At 39.0% G+C, this 27,682-nt stretch overlaps 1 protein-coding gene and 1 pseudogene across 1 annotated transcript in view; one reads left to right on the top strand and one right to left on the bottom strand.

Moving 5' to 3' along the window:
- Nucleotides 1–27,682, top strand: part of LOC139123704 (ubiquitin-conjugating enzyme E2 Z-like) — a 585,434-nt pseudogene that overhangs the window by 430,395 nt on the left and 127,357 nt on the right.
- LOC139123887 (DNA ligase 1-like) overlaps nucleotides 1–27,682 on the bottom strand; it is a 122,969-nt gene that overhangs the window by 63,891 nt on the left and 31,396 nt on the right. Inside the window, exons 4-5 of the mRNA XM_070690038.1 lie at nucleotides 15,924–17,593; nucleotides 15,313–15,567 (exon numbers count right to left, since the gene is read on the bottom strand). Coding sequence (XP_070546139.1) covers nucleotides 15,313–15,567; nucleotides 15,924–16,713 — 1,045 coding nt within the window. The 5' untranslated portion in view covers nucleotides 16,714–17,593. The remainder of the gene's footprint in view (nucleotides 1–15,312; nucleotides 15,568–15,923; nucleotides 17,594–27,682) is intronic.

Genomic DNA, 27,682 nt, shown 5'->3' with positions numbered 1-27,682 from the left:
CAGCTTTACCATAAACCCTATCACTTTGGCCACTCTTTTAATTGACCACTCTATTTTTTTCCTCAAAAGTAATTTTATTTTATCGTTACCAAGTCAACCATAAATGGAAATTAGAACTTTCTCTATCTCTATCTCTATCTCTATTGACTATTTTGAGCAATTTCTTTTAGATAACATACATGGGCACAATAAATGACGGTTCAGAATATGTCAAAGTTGGGATTCAGGAAAGTTGCCTTTACATGTTTTAATCCTCCAAGATGGTAAGCATTTCACTATGAACTGTCAAAAAAAGTTGAACTTTCTGATAATTCTACACTAAAATTATTTTGGCTTTGATGATTTTCTAATTAATTCAATTATTTAAATCATATTAATTATTTTTTTCTTTGTGAATTGATAGGGTTTATACAGTACAAGAATTACATACAATGTAAGTCAAATTTTGACCAAAAATGACAAAAAAATTCCTTTAAAATACACATTTGCATATTTCATCACAATTTGAACAAATCTAAGTTGGGTTACCCCTAGGGACCTGTATACCAAATAACAAAGCTGTATGACCAGCGGTTATGAAGAAGAAGATTTTTTACCAAAAACACCTTTTTTGGCATTAATTTGCCTATTTTCAACAATATCAAAAATAAAAAAAAAATTGTTTCTTAAATCATATTTTCATCTACACAAACAATCAGTAAGTACTGCGGTTCTCAAGATATTTGAGTGGACGGACGCCTCACAAACGGACATACATACATACATACATACATACATACATACATACATACATACATACAGACTGACGACGGACACCTGACGGTACCCATCCCTATAGCTTCTATAGACTATAGTCTATAGTAGCTAAAAATGAAAGATATCCAATAAATTGACAGTTTTTGCAAAGTTGCCCCAAAAATTCAAAATTCCAGATTTCAACCTATTTCAATGTATCATATTAACGAAAACCCTAAGAACCTGTTTCCTTAATATCACAGCAATCAGACAGGTACATTTTGAGAACACATTCTTTCACCAAAAATGAGAAAAATTGCCCCTAAAATACAAAATTGCAGATTTCATCCTAATCTCCACTAGACAAAATGCTTGATATGCGCGTAGCATATTTACGTATATTGATGTATATGGAACAGAATACTAATTGCATATGCAGCGTATATCTTTGTATATGGAACATTCCAATACGTTGATATGCGTAGCGTATTTCTATGCAGATCATGAGTATACGTAATGCAGATGTTTGCACACTAAGTGTACACTGTAGTTTTGCATTTATTAGCATACGTACTGTATACTTAATATATTTGACACATGTACAGAATAAGTATATTTGTATATATTGTTGTATATCAAGCATTTCGCCCAGTGTCAATATATAGTATTTACATAAACCCTGGGAACCTGTACACTAAATATCACAGGTACCAGATCAGTAGATTTAGGAGAAAAAAAAAATTGACCAAACAAAGGCAAAATTGCCCCAAAAATAAAACAATTCCCAGTTTCAACTTAACTTCAATACATTATATAGGGATAAATCTTAGATACCGGTAAACCAAATGTCAAAGCTATCAGATCAGTAGTTTTTGGATAAAAAAAAATTTACCAAAAATTGGGAAAATTGCCCCAAAATTACAAATATGACAATATCAATACAATTGTACAAACTTGACTGAGATCATCCTGAGGGAAATGAACAGGCCGGGTAATGTCATATAGAGGATAGTTGGGAAGAGCCAACGCGTATCGTATATATAAAGAGGTTAGGGCAAGAACCAATCACGTACTGTATATGTTATGAGGGTTAAAGGTTATGTTGGTTCGCTTTGAAATGTTGTGCTGAAAATCGCGATCCGATTTGACAAATCCACCGAGTGAGACTGTTGGCTACCCGAAAGTGTCTCAGCCTGAGTCAATTTGCGACGTTCTATACCGTGTTAAAAGTTGTGAGGATTTCTTCAGGAATAGTTTTCTGAGTTTCTTTACCCTTGACCATGTTGGGCAAAGAGTTATTGGATGTTTTTTGTTCTCTTTTCCAGCTTTTGGTTAACTTCTTGGCCATTGATCCGGCGCGCGTTTTTCTGAGCGAAGGGTCAATTGTACCGGAAAAGCATGATGATTGAAAAAATTGCGTTCCATCGTGCTCCAATGATCGCAAGAACAGTTGAGCATCTTTGTAAAGCTTGAAACATTCTCCATATGGCAAGGTTAAATTAAAATTTGACCAAAAATAGGTGATATTTGGCGACAAATAACTTAATGTAAATTTATAAGGGTAAATCCTGATTTCTAGGAGCAGTACCTGGCCAGGAAAATCATCCAAAAAAGAAATTTTTGATGTACTAACCACCTGTGTCGGTCACCATCTTGACCGTACTGAACGTCAACATCTAAAAACTACAAAGTGCTAAAAATAAAGGTGAAGTCTCGCCAAAAAGTTCCAAACTCATTGCAACCTAGGAACTTAGGTTTCCATGGTTAATTATTCATGACGTTGCCAATAGATAATAGTATCCTCTATATGGACATTACCAGGACTGATGAATATTGACCTTCAGAGCAATCAGACGAGTGATTTCAGAGAATAAGATTTTTTGACAAAACGGAAAAAAATTCCCTAACCAGATATTAACTGAACATGCTCACGTGTTTCATTATATATTGCAGTTGTGTGTAAATTTGAACCTTCGCCACATGTTTGCAACTTCATTGAAAGTGTTATGATCAACATAATGAATAATATTCACCACAGATTGATTCTAAAGCCAAGTATATATTTCCAGTCAGGAAAGTTCATTAGAATATGCAAATTAGAAATTTACTGAAATGTTCTCATTAAAATGCAAATTAGGAATTGGCTGAAGTAAAAATGTTAAATGACTTTCAATAATCTCGTATCATAATATCTTTAATGTACAAAGCAATTCGTCTTGACTAGACCAATAAATAACCTTAATTAGGAAAGTTCATAAAATTTGCAAATAAGGAATTTAAAAGTAAAAATTCATAATGACTTTTAATGTTGTATCATAGTATCTTTAATGTACATAGCAAGTTTCGTCAAATTTGGTCAAGTCAATACAGATAAATATCCCTAATTAGGAAGGTTCAATAAATATGCAAATTAGGAATTGGCTGTAGCAAGATTCATCAACCTCAGTCGAGTCAATTCAGATATATATCTCTAATTAGTGAAGTTCATTAAATATGTGAATAGGGAATTCGCTGAAGTAAAACTGCTTAATGATTTCAATAATGTTATATCATATTATATCATACCAGTATATTGATGGCTCAAATACAGCGTTCTGATTGGTCGAGACGCGAAAAGAACCGTAGTATATTGGTGATATACCACGGCTGGCACATGCGCGCAGGGTTCTCCCCACGCCAGTGGGCGCCGGTCTGGCCCGTCCGGCACTCAGAATTTCCGACCAGCATTGACAACTGACCGTCCGGCACTTGCAGTTCAATGCTTTGAACAATCAACGTCAATGTCTACGACACTTTCGAGGTAAAGCAATTCATAAAATTGCATGAAGAGTTGATGAAAACAATGGTAAGTATAGAATGCCTTTCAATGAGTGCTATTTAAAGAATACCACCAGTTAATTACACTCATTGTGACAGTTTTCGGACAACCTCAGTTTTCGGACATTAAGTGACATGCTGTTATTACACTCACTTCGCTCCGTATCGATAGCTTTTACAGGTCATGTGACACTGTTGTCCTGTTTTCGATACTTTTTTTGGTAGAAGCTATTGAGTTCACTACGAGCGGCAGTCACAAATTGTCGTCTGATACCGCGTCAGTGATACTGTCAACATACTGCCGTCAGGTCAAATAACTGAAATTTTGACTAAAGTCCTGATTTAGCATTGAATTTTGAATGTGGGGGAGAATAATGATTTTGAAAATATTCTTTCCATTGTTCGCTACGATTGCATGTAGTTTTAACGAAAACTGCGCAGTTGTTTCGAGAAAAAAAAGTACATTTAATGAACGTAAGAAGTGTACAAGTTTTCGGACAGACAATATTTAGCATAATTGTGTAAACGTAGTAAGTGACTTACCGCGTAAAACTTGACAGGTAAATAATTCCATACGATGAAATATACTCGCTATTTTTATTAAATAATGCCTGTGCGATTCTGATACAAACAAAATATGCAATGGAAACAATTATAAGTAATACTCACTGAACAAACTTAGCGAAGTTAGCCACACCGTACGATACAAGGTGCCGAAAGCAACACACACACAGACAGCCTGTGTCCGATATCTAAGCGCTATAGGCCTACACGTCGAAATATAGTTGAGTCGTCCATGGATTAAACATAACTAATTATCATGAAATATTCTTATATACAGTTTTCTAAACACATCGAAATTAAAAATCGGTGGTTTGAAGTTTCAAATTATCAATACTTAGCTCCTAATCACATTCCAAACACGACGTCCGATTTCTGGGATTGCAGTCCGATTATTACGCCTTCAACATGGGGTCAAAACTTTGGCAACTTTGACCCCGAAATACCACTCCCGTCGTGTCAACTGAGTTTGAGGATAACCACAATAAAGTTTTGAAAGGTATGGTAATAAGATTTGTATTGCTGGGTCATTTACGAAACGACTTTGGGAGAAATTCACTACCCTGTCCAAAAACTGTCACACTGAGTGTACCGTACGCCGATTTTGCATATGAAAAGCTGTTCAGCTGGTGAACGTAGGTTCACAAGATCATTGCCTATGAACAAGACACTGTTTTCCAGTCACACAGTATCTCTGTACGATCAAAACGAGGAGAAACACTGAAGATTTTTGCTTTGTATCAAAGTTTATAACACTATAAAAATGAAATACAGTAGCGAAAATCAGGAAAGCATTTGCAAGCAAAAGCGAAGTTCCAGAGACCAGAGCAGCGGAAGAAACAAGAGAATGTGTGACAAAGATAGGTGCAGAATGAAAGAGTGCTTTGGATTTTAATATTCAGGGCTGATAGCAGTAAACACCATAATACAACTAAAAGCAAGGCAGTCCGGGGAATTACAGTACACAGATTACAAATGCCTACATGTACGGTAAAAACGCAACAGATACATATGGGGGCGACAACGCACGGAAATGTTTATCAGACGACATTCTCGCGAGCCAGAGCAATAATTTTCGCTCCGCTGACCTACCCAAAAATCAATCGCTTGACGGGTAGCGCTGAGTTGTTGCCGTAAAGAGGCGTGTCATTTACGACGATGATCAGACGAGAGGAAACATCGGACCTCGGCCGTTGAAATTGAGCCACATGCATTTTCATTTGATTAAAAGCACAGACTAAAACAATTTTCATTGCTATGTCGCTGTTTTCACAAGATACTGACCATTTGATCTTGGAAAGTTGAGTTGCTTTTACGTGCAGCCAACGCATGCCGGTGCATGACAGACAGTACGTTCACTATGAATGCCTAGCTCTGCATGGCAGGGCTGTGTGTTACCGGCGTTAAACGGCCTCCCACCACAGCCCCGCAGACTGATATAGGAAAACCCGCTGGTGGCTCCTCAGAAATACGGCGGGCAGTTTCTCCGCCAAAACAGCCGATTTTGAGTCCAAATTTTGCATTGATCATCGTTTTCGAGCACACCCACCTCGCCTAGGTACACGATGTGCCCAATCTGATTAAAATCAGATGTAGAGTACGGCGACGTCTTCCTATGCGTACGCTGTATTCTCTTGCTGTCGCCTCTCACTACATCTGACCAACTCCCATAGAAGGTCGCGTTCAAATCTCGCGCTCTGGCCAGAACAGCCGACCTATCAGAAGGCGCCTTACAGAGCACAATAGGTATGACTTGCAAGCGCTAGCATGCAGCATATCACGAAAATCAAAACGTGTATAACCGAGCCATCATCCGCCCAGTTGTAAACACTGGCGCGCGGCGAATTTTAAAATCGCCTGTCTGTAATTTTAATGTTGAAACATGCCTTTCATTAATAACTGTGCAAACGGAAATCACGCGGACAGACTTTGAGACCAGCCCTGCGTACGATGCTGTGTGTTCCCGGCGTAAAATACGGCCTCCAACCACAGCCCAGCCGACTCTCATAGGAATACACAGCGACATCGATACGCGGTCCTGATTTGGACCGCGCACGAAAAGCTACCTTTTCTGACTACTTTCGGCCGAATAACTCATTAGATAAAGCCATTATATACGATCTTCAAAATATGGCCTGTTCCTTGATGGACAACTGATCGATCGTGAATCGCTGGAAAATTATTAACGGTTTGGGCGAGAGCAAATTTTTGAATAGAAGAGAGGTCCGCCAGTACTAGTTGCGAGCTCGTCCAGGGGAATAATTCCGAAAACTCAGCCAGTTACGTGACGAGCTTGGCCAGCTGGAGAAGTCAGCCAGTAGGCGAACTCGGCCAGTAGGAGCATGGTTATATGATGAGACTATGTCCTATGTCAACAGTGTTCTTCGATTTTCTAGGTTTCGCCAAAGTTACAATGCATTCATGAGCGTGATGATTGCAAACTTCCTTCCTTGCATGACATCGGCCGCATGCTGCACAGTGTGGTACATCTTGTTTTGCCTTCCATTAAACCTACAATTTACTCCCTTCAAACCATAACCTAAAACGTTATTCATCCACTGAACGATCAACGTCGTCGTCATTACTGCCAATTTGTACCTCTCGATCGTACGCTCGACTCGCGATCAAGAGAAACACTAAGGCCGACCAAATTGTTTTTCAGTACGCTCGACTCGCGATCTTACCGTGGCCGAAAACGACACAGACCCTCTTCAGTTTGTAATTGCGTCGTTCTGTTTCGGCCACGGTACGATCTGCAGAAACACTAAGGGCCGACCAAATTGTTTTTCAGAGTGGAACGTCTTCTCATTGTTTTCTGAATGTTCAACAAAATAACATCAAAATACTAAAATTGGCATGCGTATAAAAGCATCTGTTGACTGTGAAGAGAAAGTGTACGCAATCATATGTACATGTAAGTGGCCGACCTCTCCCACTGGCCGAGTTGTGTGGTCGCCGCGGGCACTGGCCTAGCCCTGCGTACAGGTCTGTATGTTCCCGGCGTACATAGACCTGTACCGTGTACGCAGGGCTTGTACTGGCCGACCTCTCTGTTCAAATTTTGTTGCAGTCTGTGAGTGAGAGATTGAGTGACTCGGGTAGGCATATATCGGAATCGAGCTGCTTTCGGCCGAAAGTAGTTAGAAAAGGTAGTTTTTCATGCGCGGTCCAAATCAGGACTGTGGTCGCTGAGTATATTCCGCCTGTTCAGCAGGGCTGTGGTAGGCCTACATGGTGGGACTGGGAGCAGGCCGTAGTACGTCGGGAACACACAGCATCGTACGCGGTGCATACAGTGAGCAGCGCCCAGTGAACGACTTTGGCTGCTCAGTTCTACTTATACACTCCAGTACAATGTGTACAGACAGCTGAGCGGCCAAAAATTTCTAGACTGGAATTTGAAAGTGCGTCGTGTTGTGCACTTGTCGCTGTAGATTTTGAACAACGATCGGATAAAAGCAAGAAGGGAACACGACATTGCATAGACGCACTGGACCTCGCGATCGCGTAACGTGCAATCTGATTGGCTGCTTCAGAGCGCGAGATTTGAACGCGACCTTCTATGGGAGTTGGTCAGATGTAGTGAGAGGCGACAGCAAGAGAATACCGCGTACGCATAGGAAGACGTCGCCGTACTCTACATCTGATTTTAATCAGATTGCGTATAACGATGTGCCCAGCCGCGCTTGTAAACTTAGGGAAAGGCTAATTTTCTCTCTGTGTGCAAGCGAGGCGATTGATGCCGCCATGTTGTCTCATGAGCATTCGGGCGAAACAGTATAGCGCCACGTACGGCGAGTATTTAGAGAAAAATAAAATCAAAAAGCAACAAAAATCAAGAGAAAGAAAGCTAGAATTATTAATAACTGAACGCAATATGATAGTTGAGCAATGCCAAATAAAAATAATAAATAAACAAACAAGAAATGCCCGTAAACCCGTCCGAGCTGAGCGATGACGTCATAAGCGTGTCGCAATGCATTCTGGGTAATTAAGGTTAAATTTGTGTATAGCATGTTCTATGGTAGTAAAACCGGAAATAGAGAAAGAAAGAAAGAAAGAAAGAAAGAAAGAAGGAAAGTGAGCAAAACTAACAGTTCCAGAGCTGGTCTCTGGAACTAATAACAGGACGTACTCTTCAATGTTCAGTTCAAACTCAATGAGTGGCATTGTGGAAAGACTGCATGCAATGAAAGTCACGAGCAACCTTTGTTATCAACGAATCCAATGAAAACTCACTTAGTTTTTAGGTCAATAAGCCAAAAGTTACTTGTCCGTGGCAACAAGCCTGTCTGTTTATGAATTTTCCCATTCTACAATGACTATCAAGAAGCAATTGAAGCGAATTTGACATCGAGAAATTCAACTAAAACTATGGCCGATTGATTAGTCAACCCCTAAGTTGTTGATTTAAACTCTACTGAGTCTGCGCATGAGCATTAACAAGACCACCTAGGTCATTTGAAAAACATAGGAACCTGGTACAGTGCAATGGTAATCCAAACTTCATAGTGGTCAGGGATGATATAAGCACAGGAAAATGATGACAAAGTGGTACATTATTTTTCAGAAGCTTCAAAACATTCCTTTACAACTACAAAAGATTTTTTTTTCCTTATGTATTGTTAAGTTAAAACTGAAAAAATACCTTGAAGATTCAGTGGAAATGGCTGTTATTATTTGTACATCAAGCCCTAAGAAAGTAAATATACAAGCATATAAAATGTTTCAGTTTTTCATGAATATTAATGCTCATGAATATTAATGAGTCACCCAGCACTCTTGGAACTCTGGAGAGAACCCTGCGTGCGGGCTCTTGGCTTGAGTAAAAATCCGTTTTTGACGTTCCACGCCAGAATTTCAATATACTGTTATGATATAATAGCAATAAATCACACTCGATTTTGGCCATTTCACTTCATATATGCACTCGCTATCGCTCGTGCATATATGTCGTGAACTGGTCAAAATCTCGTGGTATACCGTCGCTGGGTGTGCTTTATTGCTTAATTATCTTCAATGTAAGCTTACATAGCAAGTTTCATCAGCTTTGGTCAAGTCAATTCAGATATATATATCTAATTAGGAAAGTTTATTAAATATGCAAATAAGTATTTGGCTGAAGTAAAAATGCTTAATGACTTTCAAAAATGTTATATCATAATATCTTTAATGTACATAGCAAGTTTCATCAATTTTGGTCAAGTCAATTCAAATAAATATCCCTAATTTCAAAAGTTCATTAAATATGCAAATTCAGAGTGATAATGTTAAATCATAGTATCTTCAATATACATACCAAATTTTGTCAATTTTGATCGAGTCAAATCAGATATATATCCCTAATGAGGAAAGTTCATTAAATATGCAAATTATCCATTATCTATTATGTCATCCCTTCATACCTTTCACAGTTGATATATCTTGGTGTGATCAACATTTGTAGCAAATCTCATCAAATTGTGTGCAGTCGTTCTCAATGTATATCTGTTTTTTCTAAAATCATTAATTATGCAAATGAGCAAAAAGTCAGCAAGCCACATCCACCAAAAAAAAAACAGTTCTTGCCATTTGCAAACTAAATCTATGTACCAGATTTGATTCTGATCTGATCAGCCGTTTTTGAGATATTGAGCACACAGACAGACAGACACACAGACAGACAGACGTCGCTGCGACATATGCTCACGTGTGTCAACACGTGAGCAAAATATACAAACATGCAAATTTCACCCTAATTTCTGCACATATAATTTAGAATACCTAAAGGAATCTGCATACTAAGTTTAAACCCACTCTGACCAATGCTTACTGAGTTTAGCCATTTGCAGGATTTTTCCTTTTTTTCCCCTCATTTGTATATTTTTGGCACTGACATCTTCATTTAAACTAATTCACATCTCCACCTCCAGGTGCACCAGTACACCAAATACTAAGATGGCAGCCATTGCGGTAAGGAGTTTTTGATCCGTACGTATGTACATACATACATATGTACGTACATACATAAGCCATTTTGACACCTTACAAGAATATCTCCCATTTGCATATATATATGCATATATGGGAGCTAAAACAACCGTAAGGACAGTGTGCTCATCTTTGGTTTAAATAGGTCCATCAAAAATATTTAAACCAGAAAAACAAGAATGACAAAAGTAAACAGGGTCTGAAACTTTAGGTACTTCAGGTCAACTTTAGGAACAAGCTTAGCAGAAGAATGATTCAACACAGTCCTTCATGGTTTTAGCAGGTCTGCCAATATGTATCAGTTCATGAACAATGACAGGAAATGACTCAAGGTCAATGGAGTAGCCTATTTCAGTCACTGCCACCACTCCTACACATAATAGCAGGGTTCATACACTTCAAGTAAATCAAATAACATTCCAGGACCTTCCAGGAGTTTTTTTTTTGCCATTTTCCAGGAGTATTTGTGGTTGAAAAATGTCATTTTCCAGGAGTGTTTGCACGATAAAGATTGCAATTTAATAAGCATCATACACTATTTTTTTCAAAAGTTTTCATTGTCCACGAAACTTCAGCCCATAAAACATCATTTTGCTGACAAATGCAGTCAATGAGTTGACAGGTTTTGATGGTGACGACATCTTGAATAACATCGCTGATGACGGAAACAGTTGCGAGTTGCGAGTGTGGTGTCGGGAAAGATAAACTCGCAGAAGGCTTGGAATTAGTCAATGACTTTACATTTGATGAATATCAAGCAAAGAAATCATTAATTTTTTTATTTACTTGCTCCTGTTTTTTTCCTACTAGAGCTCGATGTTTTGCTCCTTTAGCATGGCTGTTCATAGCCCGCGTACAATGCAGTGTGTTCCCGGCATTATATGGCCTCCCACTACAGCCCTGCTAAGGTCCATAGACATGCGGTCCCAATTTGGACCGCACACAAAAAACTACTTTCAACTCGATTCCAATCTATGCCTACCCAAATCACTCAACTGCTCACAGACTGTAAAAAAAACTGTTCGCATGACGTCCAAAACCAGTAGTTTGCTGATGATGCACAGTCAAGGGCCCAAGGGCCAGCGATATCTCTCATGGATGTACCGAATGGGACACGGGAACACGGAGCATCATATGCAGGGCTAGGCTTTTCGATACATCGAAAGTCTTTTCACAAAGTTACATCTTGCCGGGAATTTACGTTGTGCCCGCTCAAGCCATCCTATGTACTCGGGCTGTTTCAACCAATGATCACTGAACAAACACTTTTAAGGAGGCATTGCTGTGACTGATGACCCGAACAAGCTTTAAATTTCAACAAGGTCCTCCACAAGCAACTCATGCCTACTTCAATGTTACTGTATGTGCGTGCAAAACCGTGGATAATGGAATACACAACATAGTCTCGCCCACGCTAATGCAAGGGTACCCCTTTACGACATTATAAGAAACAGTACTACACTCTCCAAATTTTGTCTCAGAAGGGCTTCCCACCTGTCCCAAAACATCTTTTCGCATTTTATGATTTTGACGTTCGACAATTATACTGTTTGACGTTCGCCTTTAAGATCTGGCTGTTCTCGACCGCGTGCGATCGTAACTAATGATTTTCCTGGAGTTTCCAGGAGTAAATTTTGATCATTTACATTTTGCCTATCCCATTCAAGTACCGTTCTACACGCTCTTCACCCTCATTTGAAGCAATATATGCATTGAAATTACAAGGTTTTTCTTTGTTTCATTTAAAGTGAGAGTATTTTTAAAGATCAGAATCAGTTACCTGTGACTTTGATATTTTTACTAGCTGACAAAACAGTCAGATTTTTATGGTAAACACTAAGGAAAATGATCAGAATCACTCTTATCTTCAAAATTGAACTAAGATATGTCAGTAAAAAGTGTTCAATAACCAATGAAACAATCTACTACACTTGCCCTGTGGTGTATTTTCAATATTACAAGATTATATTCAAGGTCTCTTCCCAATCTACCATTCAGAAAGTAAACCCAGTGATCCAAACACAATTCCAATAGCCTTCTACCAAAAGAATTAATAACTGACTCTTTTGATTTGTGTTGTATGTCAAAATTATCCACCTCATAATTATCTGTATTTAGTAATGTATGTGCAAGTGAATAATTCAAAATGAAGTCAATAGTGATAATCTTGTGCAGTTCAGGCATTAAAATCACTCATAAGTAGCAAAAAGCAATACCGATATTTCACTTTGAAATCTACAATCTGTTTGTCAAGTAGGTCAATTCTGTTTTTCTTTGATAATACGATGGTTTCAATCGGGTTTGAACTCACAACATATGGTACCCAATCACCTAGCGGAGAAGCCACAGACAAAACCGCGCGGCCAAATCCCAATATCAAAAAGACTGGTTTAATAACCGAGCTGAGTTGTTACAATTCTGACTGCACCCTCTCCACACGCTGTAGAGTTCGTGAAGCACTCACACTCATACACACACTATATCATACATCACACAAAAACTTTATCAATTAAAGCAAAGCACTGAATACATCACTTAAACTGGTGGAAGACAGCCTCGGGGACAATTCTGTCCACCAGCAGAACTATCAACCAAGGGTAGAGAATACCATGGTTTCAATCAGGTTCAAACTCACAACGTACGGTACCCAATCACCTAGCGGATAAATATTGTTTTGAACCCAAATCCTACAATCACATTTGTTGGAAAGCCAAATGTATTACAGTCTAACATAAGAAACACAGAATCAGGTAAATCAGAATTCAATTTGAACATGCCTGCATGCACTCCACAATTTTTGAGAAAAACAGATACTCCACCGCCCACTCTACCCTTTCTGTCTTTTCTCTACACACTTGGCAATGTGCGAAACCATCTAGAATAATATGTGGCAGAATATCTTTATGTAATGAAGACAGCTGATTGCAAGATAGTCCGAGAAAAGATGTACAAAACAACTTACTAAATAAACCTTGCACATTCCATGAAATTAAAAGAATGAAGTGGTCCTTTGAACTTTGGTCACGATCCTATCTTAACTGACTTTGTTTGATAGAAGAATCAGTAATTTCATAAATATATATAACTTGAATGCCATGTTCATAAACTGCAAGTTTCTTGTAAATTATGAAATGCCTTACTGCCCAGACCTAACAATTCCTTGGGCTTACCAAAAAGTTTCTTTCCGATGAAACTTAATTCTCTACAGATAAGTGTTCCTCAACATAGATATCGGCATCGCGCAACATTCTTCCTCTTGACAATATCTCTTCTTGATCTTCGAACTTGCCACACATTGTGAAGTTTGGTCTAAGCAATGTACTCACTCCAATTGTCTGAAAAGCTCATCTTTTCAATTATCAGAGTCATTTGTTCTGTTCTGTCTCGTCCCGTGTTTCTTTTTCATCTTCTTTTGTGCAATTGTTTCGTTTTGACTGCTTCCATATCTGATTTTGCATTTCCTAGATGTTTCATTTCCATTTTCATTCTGGCAATGTCTTTGTCAAGACGATGTTTTTTTTTACTTTTTCTTTGTTTCCTTCAGCATATGTCTTATATCATCGATTGAGTCTTCCGTATTATTAAGGTGTGTTTCTATATTTTCTTTCTTCTAGCTTAATGCTTTACTGTCTCTCAGGCTGGCTCTTGTTCAACATAAAATTGTGTACTCTACACAGTCCACTTCGAAACCAAGTCATGCACTAGATTTATCTATACAGGTTTGCCCTTGATATCACTTTTTCAATACTTGTTGATCGATATATAAAAGAGACATGACCAAGCACTTGACTTATATTCTAGTATTCACATTAGCCTTCAACTTTGAATACATGCCAGATTCATAGAGTGGAGAGTGGTCTCATTTAAAAAGGTGAACAATACATGGTTTTAGGGCATTACTTGTATAGATCGACAACATCAACAAGCTTATCCAAGCTAGTAAGGGTAACTTTTAGGTGTCTGAGGATTAATGGTTGACTGGGATTGGCATTTGAATGGATTTTTTCATGGTCAGCATAGGTAGTTTTCATAAATACAGAGAATTGTGCTCCAATCGATGATGTCGTCATCAATTATGTGCAGTCTTGGAGTAGCTGCCATGGTTGTTAGTGTGGGTATGGCAGCTCCTGTAAGACCTTCTGTCATTATGTATCTATAAGACAGTCAAAGTTTGGAGGCTCAATAGCCTCATTATTCCTAGGACTGACCTGGTCTGAGCATAGACATTTTCACCATTAGAGCAGTTGGTTTCAGGATGTGTTGATGTTTGTCAGTGATGTCGAAGAATTTATCAAAATTAGCGAGGAAAGCTCATAGGTGTAGCAGTATGCAAATGAACACAGCCATAGCTTGCTTGTTTCAAGTTAGCAGACTATGGTGAGCCTTTGTCAGTCATACATGTTCTAAAAAAGCTTCCTGAGCCAACCTTCAGTACAAATGTAAATGTACTACAGCTATATATTACATTTCCAGTATTCTGAATAAAAATCGCTTAAGTAAAATTCTACCAAAGTTTAAACTTACATCCTAGTTATCAATATCTGTTTGTCAACAATATACCCTGATGCAATATGAGCTTGTATATTTCTGCAAAATTATGAAACAAATACTTTTGCAGAAAATACCTATAAATCTATACTTTAAAGAACCTAATTACTGAAAATTACATGTTCACATCCAAACATTGGAGGCCGCCCTAGTGGTCTAGGCTTCTGCCAGGATCTACAAAAGTGTTTTCTCCTACACAAATCATCCACACATCATTTCAGTTCAAAAAAAATGTTGTTTTCTGGAGGCAAAGTCTTGAGTCTTGTTGATGGTCTTTCAGCTTTATAACATTCATCTGTAGAAAGGAAGCTTGAATCCCTTAATTGTGGCTGCAGATAGTTGATAACATAAACTGAATGATGTCACATATCGGAGCCAGTAAACTACTTCATTGAAGAGGGGCGACATGCCATGTGTTTCAGATTATTTACTCGGGGATTTTGATCAGATGAGGAGTTTTGTGGAATCACTCGTCATGGAGAAAACACTGCTACAATATGAAAAAGAGATACACAAGAAAAAAAAATACATGGGAAAAGACAACTTCACAAACAGCATAAAGAACTCCAATTTGCTTGAACAAATTTCAGGTGTCAATTATCTGTTTGGCACATATTGACAGTGTTTAGTTTGGACATTATTTAGGTCGTGAGAAACCAAAGAATAAACCATGTCATATACCTGAGTTTTGCTCTCTAGGCGGGCCAACTTCAAATGGTGGTCCCTGCTTGGTACTCTCTATTCTTTGCACCTTAGGCTGAACTTGTTCAGCTCCTGCATATTGTTGAGTCACCAGCTTTTCATGGTCTACAACTGCTCTTTTTCTAGATCTCTGTCCTTCTCTCTCAGACGACTTAGCATGCTTGGCAACTGTGTCTTCGGTATCGGTTTGTGCTGCAGTTTTGTCATTTTGACCTTCCATCTGGACAGTTTCTTCTGGAGACAATGGTAAAAATTATATTCTTTAAGGATTAGCTTTTCAATTTATTTTTCAAAAACTTAAGTAATCTTATAGTTTCCCAACTGTCAATACATTACATGTGTCATGACCAGTATAAGTGCTTTAAATGATTTAATTTTTGAAGTCTTTATAAATTGTGTATATCAGCAATCATACAAATTTATATCAGTGACAATTCCTGAAAAATACACTGCATTTACCTTTAATAATGCTGTAATTTTCATTTAGAATAGCAAAAATATTATGTAGGAATGTTTCAAGATTGAATTGGCTCTGATTTAAAAGTAACAAAATGTCAGTATAGTCACAATAAAATGGACCAAATACCTACCATTTATTTTAGTGAATGTGCTCGTTAATATTTCATCTCTCTTTAACATGGCAGTGAAGTTGGCCAAGCTCTTTTGTATAGCTTCACTCTCAACTAATGATCTTTTCAGCAATTTTGCCTGCTTAAATCCTTTGCTGATTTTGTTTAGCTTGTCAGTTATTTTTGATGACAATTTTTTTGCTTCAACAACACAGAAATCTTCATACTCTTCAAAGTATTTTGTGATTAAAGAAGCTATGTGAGAATCATCACAGACTGTTGTTGGTAAGCCGGATGCCATTGCTTCTAAGCCTTCAAAACTGTAATCTTCATAGCATGATGGAGGGATGCACAGATGGGACTGTTGAAGATGCCTCAACAATATTTTTGTTGAATAAGATTTATAGAGTTTTATCTTGACATGCCAGCTTTGCACCTTGTCAGTAAGAAACTTTGTTGTTGTCTCATCGGCATTTGCAGATACACCCTGTATCTTCCACTCGGGGTCTTTACCAATACCCGCCTGTTTGTTTGCTGCGGTTCCAATTGAAGCTGCCATTGATTTGCAATGTTCAAGGGCTTTCTGTGTATCTAGCTGTCCATAAGTCAGCAGACTGTATGCTTGCATGCCTGGATCTACTTTAACTTCGTTATCGACATATTCTTGTTTCACCTGTGGAAGAATCTCATCATGAGGGATATCTGACAGCTTCCTTCCACTCTCAACAGCTCTGTATGCATTTCCAAAGTATTCATGGATACGAGGTCCTATTGAAAATAGCAAGTCAGCCTCACTTGCCATTTTCAACATCTGATCTTCCAGATTTTCAAGTCTCCCATATAGATAGTTGTTTTCTGGAAAAGCATGATTGATCAAAACCAGTTTTGCACCAGGGAAGAATTCTTTCCTTATGTATGCGGCATCAAATCCGGTCTTTGGAGCATAACCAACAACATAGCGGATTTCTTGAGATTTGTCAGGTAATCTGCATGGTTAATGAACTGTTTGTTCCTGACACTGTGTTCCTGTATAGCCGCCAGGCTCTGATTGGGCAGGAATTAAGGTGACACCACATTTCTCTGCATCTTCTTTCTGTTCTTCACTTAGTTCAGAAGCCATTACAGTGGAGTATGCTTTGAGAGGTTCACCAGCTTCGGCTTTCTTGTACAGAATTCCTTGATCACCGCTCTGTGATATCCTGTCAGACCACATGCATATTTATTCCAAACATCAAATGTAAACAACACTCCACTTGGCCTTGTAAGTGTCAATAGATGAAGATGCGCGTCTGGGAAAAGACTTTCATGAACTGCAGCAGCTGCATTCTTTGTCTCAGAAGTAAAGCTGACCACATGTTGTATATCTTTCAAACCCTTCAAATTTGGATAGTAGATGCTATGGCTGATGAACCAGTGTACTCCTGGTTGATCTTCCTTTGAATTAGACCATTTACTTCTTGTTGCTGTGATCAAAGTAACACCAACACTTTCTGCATCTTTTATTTGCTCTTCACTGACTGCCTCATCAAGCACAGAACAATAAAGATAAGAGACAGATATTTGCGTTTCTTCACAAACCCTTTTTATCAGTATGCGAGTTGGTATGGTTGTTGGCTCATGTATTCCTGTGTTCCAAGTCTTACAAACAAGTAAAACAGCAGAAGCTGAATTTTCCGTCTCAACCTGCATTCCTGTAACAGAAAAGAAACCAAAGTAAAGAATTTTACATTACATGGAAGGTCCCTCTTTTTATATAATAATTAATTTGCATGTGATACCACTGTCTATGCCTCAAAATGACATCTCTTTGCATTCACAGTACATTACATCTAGACTGGCAGCTATTGTTTGTCTTTCTTTCTCAGAATTAATAATTTTGTATATCAAATACAAACTTGTGCATATCATATTCCCAACTTAATATTAAAGCTGTCTGTGTTCAACATTCTCCTTTGTTAAGATTGGCTTTAAAAGTTCATTATTAAAGTGGTAAAAATAAAATTGCACAAAGTACATGACACGTGGTCTTAGCAAGTTTTTTCTTCAATTCTCAAATGCTCTAATGAAAGAAAAGAACGGAAATATTATAACACTAAAAGTTATCACCCGTACCACATTTCACAAACAATACCTCTAAATGTCAATGAATCATATTAGAGCATAGTGAGATTAACATCTGTACCAAGTTGCATCGAATTTGATGTACCATTTGTTGACATATCAGCCTAAATTAAGAAAATTCATTGAATATGCAAATCAGCAGTAAATGGACATGTTCCTACTACATATCTTTGCATGGGGAGATAACATCTGTACCACATATCATCCAATTTCATGCAACATTTCAGGACATATCATACTAATCATGAAAGTTCATCAAATATGCAAATAAGCAATCAATTAACATGATACTATTTAATGTCCATGTTACCTCTGAAAAATATTTTTTTATTTTTTTACTATAAACTCTTATTGGAGTCATGTGTCAAATGCTGGTGTCATTTTATTCATTTCTGTTGATAAATAAATGCAATCTTGCTAAAAATTCACGGCTTGAAAAAAAAATCTCTGTTGAACCACGCCCTCATCTGTGACGTCATGTGAGGCAATTGTTGTGCGAATCAATCTATGCCTCCTGCTGTACATACACAAGCAACAATAGCGTCAAAATTTAAACTCGGCTAGCGCGAATGAGAGATAGTTTTTGGGCTCAGAGTGTATGATTCAGATGATAATGAGGAGTCTTGGGCTCTACGGTACATGACTATTGTTAAGGAAATTCAGAGCCACGGCCGTATAGGTTTTGAGCCAGCGAGGTATGAGTATCTCCCCAATCTGTGGATAAATGGGCCAAGCAACGAAATACCTTACAACCCAGGTTCACCCTAGCCTTCGATTTTATCATAAATATGCCCAAACGAAATATTTTGAAAGCGGCTGTGTGAAACTCGAATTCATAACTCTGTTTGTCATCATATGCCGATACGAGTCTGAGTTACAGGCCTGGGTAACGAGAAGAGAGCACCCGGTATACGGCCACATTGAACTTAGCATCGCACTCAAATGTCTTGTGTATGCCTATTGTTTTAAAAATGCTTAAAAAATCATTTTTGACATTTATGTAATAAACAACGAGATGAAGCCACGATTATTTAGTTCCCTTGTTGTTGTCCAATGTGTCATGGACGTAAAATAAACCTACACTGCTGTATGCTCAGTGCATACACTCTATTTGTGTCGGAAGTTTACCGGTACAATTCAGTTTTCATTCTAGGACGTAAAAACAAGGGGCCACTTTGGGCCCCTACTCCTGTCCCAAGGGGCCATTTTATAAAATCGGGGCCGTCATGATCACACAAGTAAAACCCTTGAATTTTCTCCTGAAAATACCATAGTCTATCAAGTCAAGAAAAGGAGAATACTAGAGATCGGGCCACCAGTAACCAACGAAGCCTACAGCAAAGTTGTGCTCCGTATGCGCAACAGGCCCAACAATGGCAGCAGCAAACTAACCGTTTGGTTTGATTCAATTGTCGGGTATCGTAAACTTGTGTGGCGCTGAGAGTGAGAGTATTGTCACATTGATTTAAATTTAATCACCTGATAGTATCGCATCGTCCACCGTGAATTTGACCGGGGTCTTTTAGTTTTAGGCCAGTTCGCCACACTTTCATGAACGTGGCGAACAAGAAGCATTTTATTTGCCACCCAGCACTTTCTGTCGCATTTTGCGACTGTGGCGAGCACTAGTGCCACCCTGTCACTGCACACTGCACTGATGGCCTCATATGACGTCATGTCACGTGACTATTTTGCGGCGAATATGAATTCAGATTTTTTCTGAGGACCAGTATTTTGAGTGTTTTATGTATGAAATATAATATTTTAGAAATGAATACCAAAAATAATGTTTTAATTATTTGAGTATTATGGCTTTTTACTAACAATAGTATTAAGTTCAATTTCTTAAACAAAATAAGGTAATATATGGACTTTAATGTCCTTGCACAATATTACAGTACTGAAAAGATGATCAATGTCTGTACTGAATTTCTTCATATTAGATGGTGCATTTCTAACATAGCCCACTAATAAGGAAAGTTCATTAAAAATGCAAATTAGCAATTGATTTGAAGGACACTAATAAAAACCTTCACTCAAATCTAAAGCAATGCGAGCTCAACAAAAGTTGATGAACTACTACATATCTATGCACGCAATTACACTTCCGAAAGATTAACATCCGTGCCATTTAAAATTTGATGTAGCACTTCTAGACATACCACACTCATTAGGAAAGTTCATTAAATATGCAAATTAACAATTAAAACGCATGACACTGCTAATTATCTTTGTACACTATTATGGGACTGTATGTATGACACTATTATGGGACATAGGTATGATATCTTCTGACCGCCGTGGAGTGACATGACCTTGGAGAGATAAGTTCATCATTTTTTTACGATTCTCATGTCCATTTGGACTTCATTTTGGAATAAAATGATGACCTGAGGTTACATTACTTCAAAGTCATGCAATTCAACATTCCTGTGTACTGCTTAACCCAAGCCTTGCATAGTCTTCCAACGTCCACAATGTTCGCAAGTTCCACAAAATCAAAACATTGGGTTTGGCAATAAAATGTGCTTTCATCGAAGAACTGTTGCTGTAATGAACGTGATTGTTTATTTTTTAGAACACTGAACCATTGATAGGGATGTACTGGACACCTCTGTCGGATCGATAAAGGAGAAAAAAAACGGATCATAAAAAAATCGTGACAACATCACTGTTCGCTCTCATATAGTTATCAAAACAAGTCAACAATTGGATGAAACATGGACATACCTATAGACAGGCTGACATACACAGACTGGCACAGAGTGATGACACTGACCCCAAGTGTGCCTTGGCCCATAAAGATATATAACAAAAAGCTGAATGTAATGATAAAATAGTTAAGTATAGGCCTATACAGGCACTGAGAGGGAATATGTTACAGCAATTTGATTAGTTTTTTTCCTTTTCTACTTCTGTGATAATCAATCTGCAAGGCAGTTTATGTATTGACAAATATGTTATCTTTTACAAGCACACAGCAAACTGTTCTTGATTTTTCATTTACAATATTTGACATGGACTGAAATGCGTGACATGCAACCAATGTTTACACTTTGCCCATACACCAGATACATTGAGAAATTTCAACATACAATCATCAACTCAGAAACCCTACAGGAAAAAGTAAACATTATTTTCTTCCAGAACAGCTGGTGCATCCACATCTGGAACAACTTACAAACTTAACCAATTACACAAGGATGATGACACAGAGAGTAAAGTTAAGAAATTTAACTGTGTTGAACTTGACTATTCTTTCAAATCCTTACCTAACTGGACATCTTCAACTAATATATCACTGCATGGCTAATTGCACGCAAAAAGACATCAGGAGTGGGGTGTCTGGAAGATTGATGAGGTACATTATCTGTTTTATCCTATCTGTTTTATCCTATCCATTGTAAATTCTGTTTTTTACCACTCTCCAACCTTTTCGTTTCATCAAACCTTCTCTGGCTGATTTTGATATTTGTTTGGATTTTCTTTCAAAACCTGCCAGGATCCCCCTAGGATATCAAATGATCCATCCCTTTTATATTGACCATCTTTGCATGAGATATACAATGATCAGATGGCAGGAAGTGTGTCAACTATTTACAACTTTGATACTCTTAAACATTGAAAAACTTTGGGAATATATTTGTTGGAAACCAAACCTGCTAAAATCGCTTCACCTATGTTTTCTAATGATGTTTTTACTGCATTTCTACACCAAATACAGTTTGCCATATCAAATGCTTACTAAATGACCACATTATACGTATACTCTTATTTCTGTATAAAATTACCAAAAAAAATATTAGAAATACAAAATGAAAGATATCCATCCGTGTAGAATTGGCATTTGTGCAAAGGATTGACGCTACCTACCTACCAACAAAATATCAACACATTCTGCGAAGAAGAAGATTTTTAAAGATTTTTTTACCAAAATGACAAAAAATTGCCTTAAAAATACAAATATACAAATTTCACCATGATTTGAACAATCTGACTAAAGTCACCATAAGCAAACTGCATATCAAATTTCAAAGCAATTGGAAAAGCATTTTAGAGAAGAAGATTTTTTTACCAAAAACATCAAAACATGCCCCAAAAATACAAATATGCAAATTTCACCACAATTTGAACAAACTTAAGTGAGGTCACTCAAGTGAACTGCATATACAATTTCAAAGCAATTGGACTTGTTGTTTCAGAGGAGAAGGCAATTGTTGATGGACGACGACGACGGACGACGACGACAGACGACGACGGAAAATCAACCTATTTCGTCACTGACAGCGGAGCTAAAAAGCGGATGTTGTCTACTTCCACACGCTCCAAGCAGACATGGCACGGACAGAGATTGATAAAAACAGAGAGGAACAAGCCTTTTGTTAGTCTTACTGCCAAATCTGAGCATGGAACTAGAGTCATCAAATGCAAGATAGACACTGGCGCAGAGGGAAATATCATGCTTGCATCAGTGTATCACAAGCTTGTGCCTACAAAAGGTATCACAGAAACATTACCAGGTTTACAACCATCACACACCAGGCTAGTCGCCAAAGGAGGTCATACATTGAGTCGTATGGTATGTGTTACCTCAAGCTATCTCACCGTGAGTGGACTGAACGCTGCCTATTTCATGTGAGTAAATCAGAGGGTCCTGTATTACTAGGCAACCCACATGCAACGCACTTCAGCTGGTTACTTTTCACTACAACATTGACATTGCTGACGACAGTGTTTGGCCTGATACAAGGTCAGACATGACGTCACAATCATCATGACCGAAAGGTGACCCCGCTGCGCGAGAAAGAGTACTTCGCCTGTACACTGATGTATTTCTGGGGATTGGTCGCTTTGAGGATAAGTATCACATTGAAATTGACCGGAGCGTCCCACCTGTAGTACACCCTCTGCAACGTGTGCCGTTTGCCCTACAAGACGCTCTCAAAAACGAGTTGAATAGACTTGTAGAGAAAGAAATAATCAAGCCGGTCACACAGCCAACTGACTGGGTTAACAGTTGCGTTTGTGTCACCAAGAGAAATGGGGAAATTCGTGTATGTTTAGATTTGAAGGACTTAAACCTGGCGATCAGACGACCGCACTATCCAACACTGACATTTTACGATATAGTCAGTCGACTACACGGTGCAAAGTTGTTAAGTATTCTTGATGCACGCTCTGGTTACTGGAATATACCGCTAGATGATGAAAGAGCTCTACTGACTACGTTCAACACACCGTTTGGCAGGTATTCCTATCCCAGACTACCCATGGGACTAAAATGTGCCCAAGATGTGTTCCAAGGAGACATGGATAAGACATTCTGTGACATACCAGGTGTATTCAGAATCGCAGATGATCTTGTCTCCGCAGGTTGGGACCAAGACAGTCATGATCACGACGCTACACTTCATCGTGTATTACAAAGTGTAAGAGACAAGAACGCAAGTTTTAACGACAAGAAGTTGGTGGTACAATGTAATAACATCTTATTCTACGGTCACATTATCAGTGAGAATGGCATTTCACCCGATCTGGACAAAATGAAGGCCATCAGAGAAATGAGCTGCCCCACCGACGTGAAAGACCTGCAGAGCTTTCTTTGACTTGTAAACTACCTGAACATGTACATATACCCTGCTTGGCAGAGCTTACAGCACCACTACACGACCTCTGCAAGCAAGACTCAGAATTCATATGGGGTCCTGAGCATGACCGCACATTCAAGTGTATCAAATCTGAGATCTGTGCTACATGCAACCTCCCATTCTACGACCTGACGAAGCCGCTGACCCTACAAGTAGAAGTGTCCAGCAGGGGGCTAGGTGCCGCCCTGATACAAGACAAACGCCCGATCGCATATGCGAGTAAAGCACTGACTGATACAGAAACACGTTACTCAAACATAGAGAGAGAACTTCTAGGCATAGTACACAGCCTAGAACGTTTCCATGAGTACGTCTTTGGTTGACGTGTAACGATTGAGATGGATTACCGACCACTGGTAAGCATCTTAAAGGAAAACATACCAAACGTCATCCCAAGACTCGCTAGGATGCTGTTATGCACGCAGCCGTACAACTTCATGCTAGAGTATGTCACCAGAAAATGCGTGCCACTAGCGAGGTATGTAATTGTCTCGAAATTGACATTGTACGAGCAGAAGTACTTGCTCGTAGTTTCATATTACGAGTGACGTATGCAAGCTATAAGTCACACATGCCTTTTGACCTAATTTTTTATGAATACGCTTAGGACTATGTTGTATTCCATGGATGAAAGATTTTGTTTATGTGAAAGGATTTTACGACAAACGAACGCTTAGACACATTTTCTGTGTATATTCGAAACTCGGAAGTAGGAGCGGGTGTGAACTTCGTATGATTATTTTTTTGGTCGTGAGAGCGGGTTCAGTGCAGTGCGGAGGAATACTTTTAGGCTTTGACTTTCAGACGAGTCTGTACGTACGGGTCAAGACTGGAGACGACGCGACACTCTCTGACTTATTATACGCCACGATGGTAGACTTTTTTGCAGACGTCGATTTTAACATTAAGTTGTTAAAGAAGAACCAAAGAAGAGGTTGCAATGTCCGAACATCAAGGAAGAGACCTCGATTGGTTGAAATGCACTTGAACCTACCGCCGTTGTAAATCTCTTTTTACTTTCTCGAATTCGAAAGTGCAATGATTTCACAGACATAAAACCTGCGTGGCTCGCGAGTCAGCTTATGACTCGAAATAATCTGATCACCACATGCACATTATGTTAATCACAGTGTACAATGAATAATATGAAGGATTTTATGAGTTGGCGGGTGTTTTTGTGGCACCCGTGTGTACCTCATGTTGTACAGTCTATTTGAAAATGACCTCTACTCAACAAATGATTTTAAAGACTAACATTTTTCTGACCTCGCATTCAAACACATTATCGGAACCACACTATTATTGGTGTGTATTGTTGAGATTACGGCCCCGCCTATTGAATAATGGTATAGTCAGGTCACTGTGGGGTCAATATTCCTGTTTGTCATCGCGGAACTTGCAGAAGCCATACAAGATATCGATGCTCGATACTTCTATATTCAATTCGTTCGTTCGCGCTCCTGAACAACAAAAAAACATCACTCAAAACCAACTCATCACATTCCAAACTTACCTAGCTACACTCAGTTCGGTAGATAAGTTCCAGGCATCAGTCGTAGTATAAATGCTGACGTCGATTTGTCGACGTCAATGAAGTCGGCGTCGACGTAATAATGTATTTTTACAAATATATTTATTTATTTGGCGTTAATTAGAGGAAAATCACATCAGAGGGTGGATGACGTATGTATTACAATATCCCGGGTAGGCTAAACTGGCCGTTTTGTTTATCGCTATTAGTGCCTACTCCCACCGTACCGCCCATCGTCTGTAACTTGCACGCGATGTTTGCACACGAACGAACGCCCAATGCCAGTCACTCAGAGTCGTCGGTTTTCTTGCTACTTGAAATATATGCAATTATGAATGTCATTTTTGAAAATTCATTAATGCATGCAATACCAATTACGATGAACCCACAATTTAATGTTGTTGAGATTTTGTCAACAGTGTTATAAATATAGTGCTGCAAAGTCAGTAGTAGGGCCTACCCACGTGAAAGACGTTTTGAACTCGTTCCCGTACTTGCTACATTCAAGCTGAAATCAGTCAAGTCATTACGTGTTTATTTCGCATATTTGCTATATTTTAGCACCCGTACTCAGAACCCCTCTTTGACATTCTGTTTGGCATGTTTCTACGTTCATTTCGAATCCTATTTTGTCTTTTTTTTTCAACGCTCAGTTCGACGCTGTTTTTGTTTTTCCACGCTCAGCTTGACGCTCACTTTGTCGATTTTTGGACCTGCATTACGTCACTCGTACTTTGAAAGTACGGCACATTACGTCACTCGTACTTCGCTCGTACGAGCTCGTAGGTCTGCTCGTAGTTCGTCCGTTTTGAGACGATTAGATAAATGCACTAGTCAATGCATTGTCACACGTTGACCCTGTGAAGGGAGAAACTGTGAAAGGCCTTGATGTTATGGTACTCAAAATGCACTTTAACGCATCACTGCATGACTTGATCATTTCCGTGAAGAACTACACGCGCTGCCGAGCTCATGGCACTACCAGACGTCATCATGAAAGGATGGCCAAACACACGCTCAGAGTGACCCGCCCACCTACTACCGTACTGGACATTTCGGGAGGAGCTAGGAGTGTCTGACGGAATCATGGTCACAGGCAACAGAATCGTTGTACCTTAGTCGCTACGCAAAATGGTGCTAGAGAAAATACACTAAGCAAACCAAGGCATAGAGAAATGAAAGCTAGGCGTTAAATCGGAAGTCGACTACTGGGTTGGTATGTATAATGACATCAATTAAGTAGTTCATCAATGTTCGATCTGTCAGAAATACCAAGCATCACAACCCAAAGAGCCACTACTCCGTGGCATACGCTGTCATCAGACTTGTTTCACTGGGAACAATCCACTTATTTGTTAGTGGTTGATCAGTACTAGAAATTTCCATTGGTACGGAAGTTAAACAATCTCTGCTCGAGATTGATCATCAATCACCTGAAAGCAATATTCGACGAGCATGGTATTTGCCACGTCTACACTCCAATAACGGCCCACAATACGATTGTGGAGACTTCAAGGAGTTTGCTAGAAATTACAGATTTGAGCATGTTACGTCATCACCTCATTTTCCGTCAAGCAATGGCTTAATCGAGAGACGAGTACGCACAGTGAAGGATGTGTTTACTAAAGCCCAAGACACTGGCACAGACCCACATCTAGCGATGTTATGTCTACAAACAACACCAATCGATCATAACCTACCGTCGCCGTGTGATTTACTGAATTCATGCATGTGTACCGAGCAAGATACCAACTGGTGTTAGTCACCATGGCAACATCTTACAGCGCCGCCAAGACACTGTAAAGAGACATTGGGAGCATAGTCGCCCACTGCTGGAACTTACGCCACAACAACCTGTTCGAGTGCAGAACCGATCAACAAAACTTGGGAACCAGGCAGAGTTGTTTCACGCACGGACGAACCACGTTCGTATACAGTTGAGACTCCAAGAGGCGTATACAGATGCAATAGACGCAACATCAGACCAACCGCGAAGAACTTCAGCGAGGAAGACTTGCGAACACCTGACTACAATGATAACCCCGTTGATACGACGTCCACACCCTTGAAGAAACTGGAACTCAGCTGAACCTGTGCTCCAACGTTCACAAGGATCAAAGAGACCACAGCGTTTGGACTTGTGAACTAGAGAGACTGAACTCTTGTTCTTATTTCAGTGCCTTAGTATTTAGAGTTCCAATCGCATAGTGTGATCGTCAGAACATTAATTTTCACAAGATGGGACATCTCTTCTTGGAGCACTGCCGTTTGTTTTCTTTTTTTATTCACAGGGGAATGTTGTCTTATGGAGCTAATTAATGTATTCATGCTGATTGTATACTTTCATATATGCAAATGTAGTCACGTGATTAACTTCCCCGCCATCCGGGCATATACTCTCCCCCTACATGGCAATGGCAGATGTGTATTTAGCATGTCTACGTCTCTTGAATAAAGTTTACTTCTCGGTGTTCAACTAA

This window comes from Ptychodera flava, assembly GCF_041260155.1.
Source record: "Ptychodera flava strain L36383 chromosome 23 unlocalized genomic scaffold, AS_Pfla_20210202 Scaffold_23__1_contigs__length_28996876_pilon, whole genome shotgun sequence".
NCBI lineage: Eukaryota > Metazoa > Hemichordata > Enteropneusta > Ptychoderidae > Ptychodera > Ptychodera flava.
Note: the sequence above shows the minus strand (reverse complement) of the source record. Positions and strands in the feature narration are given on the sequence as shown.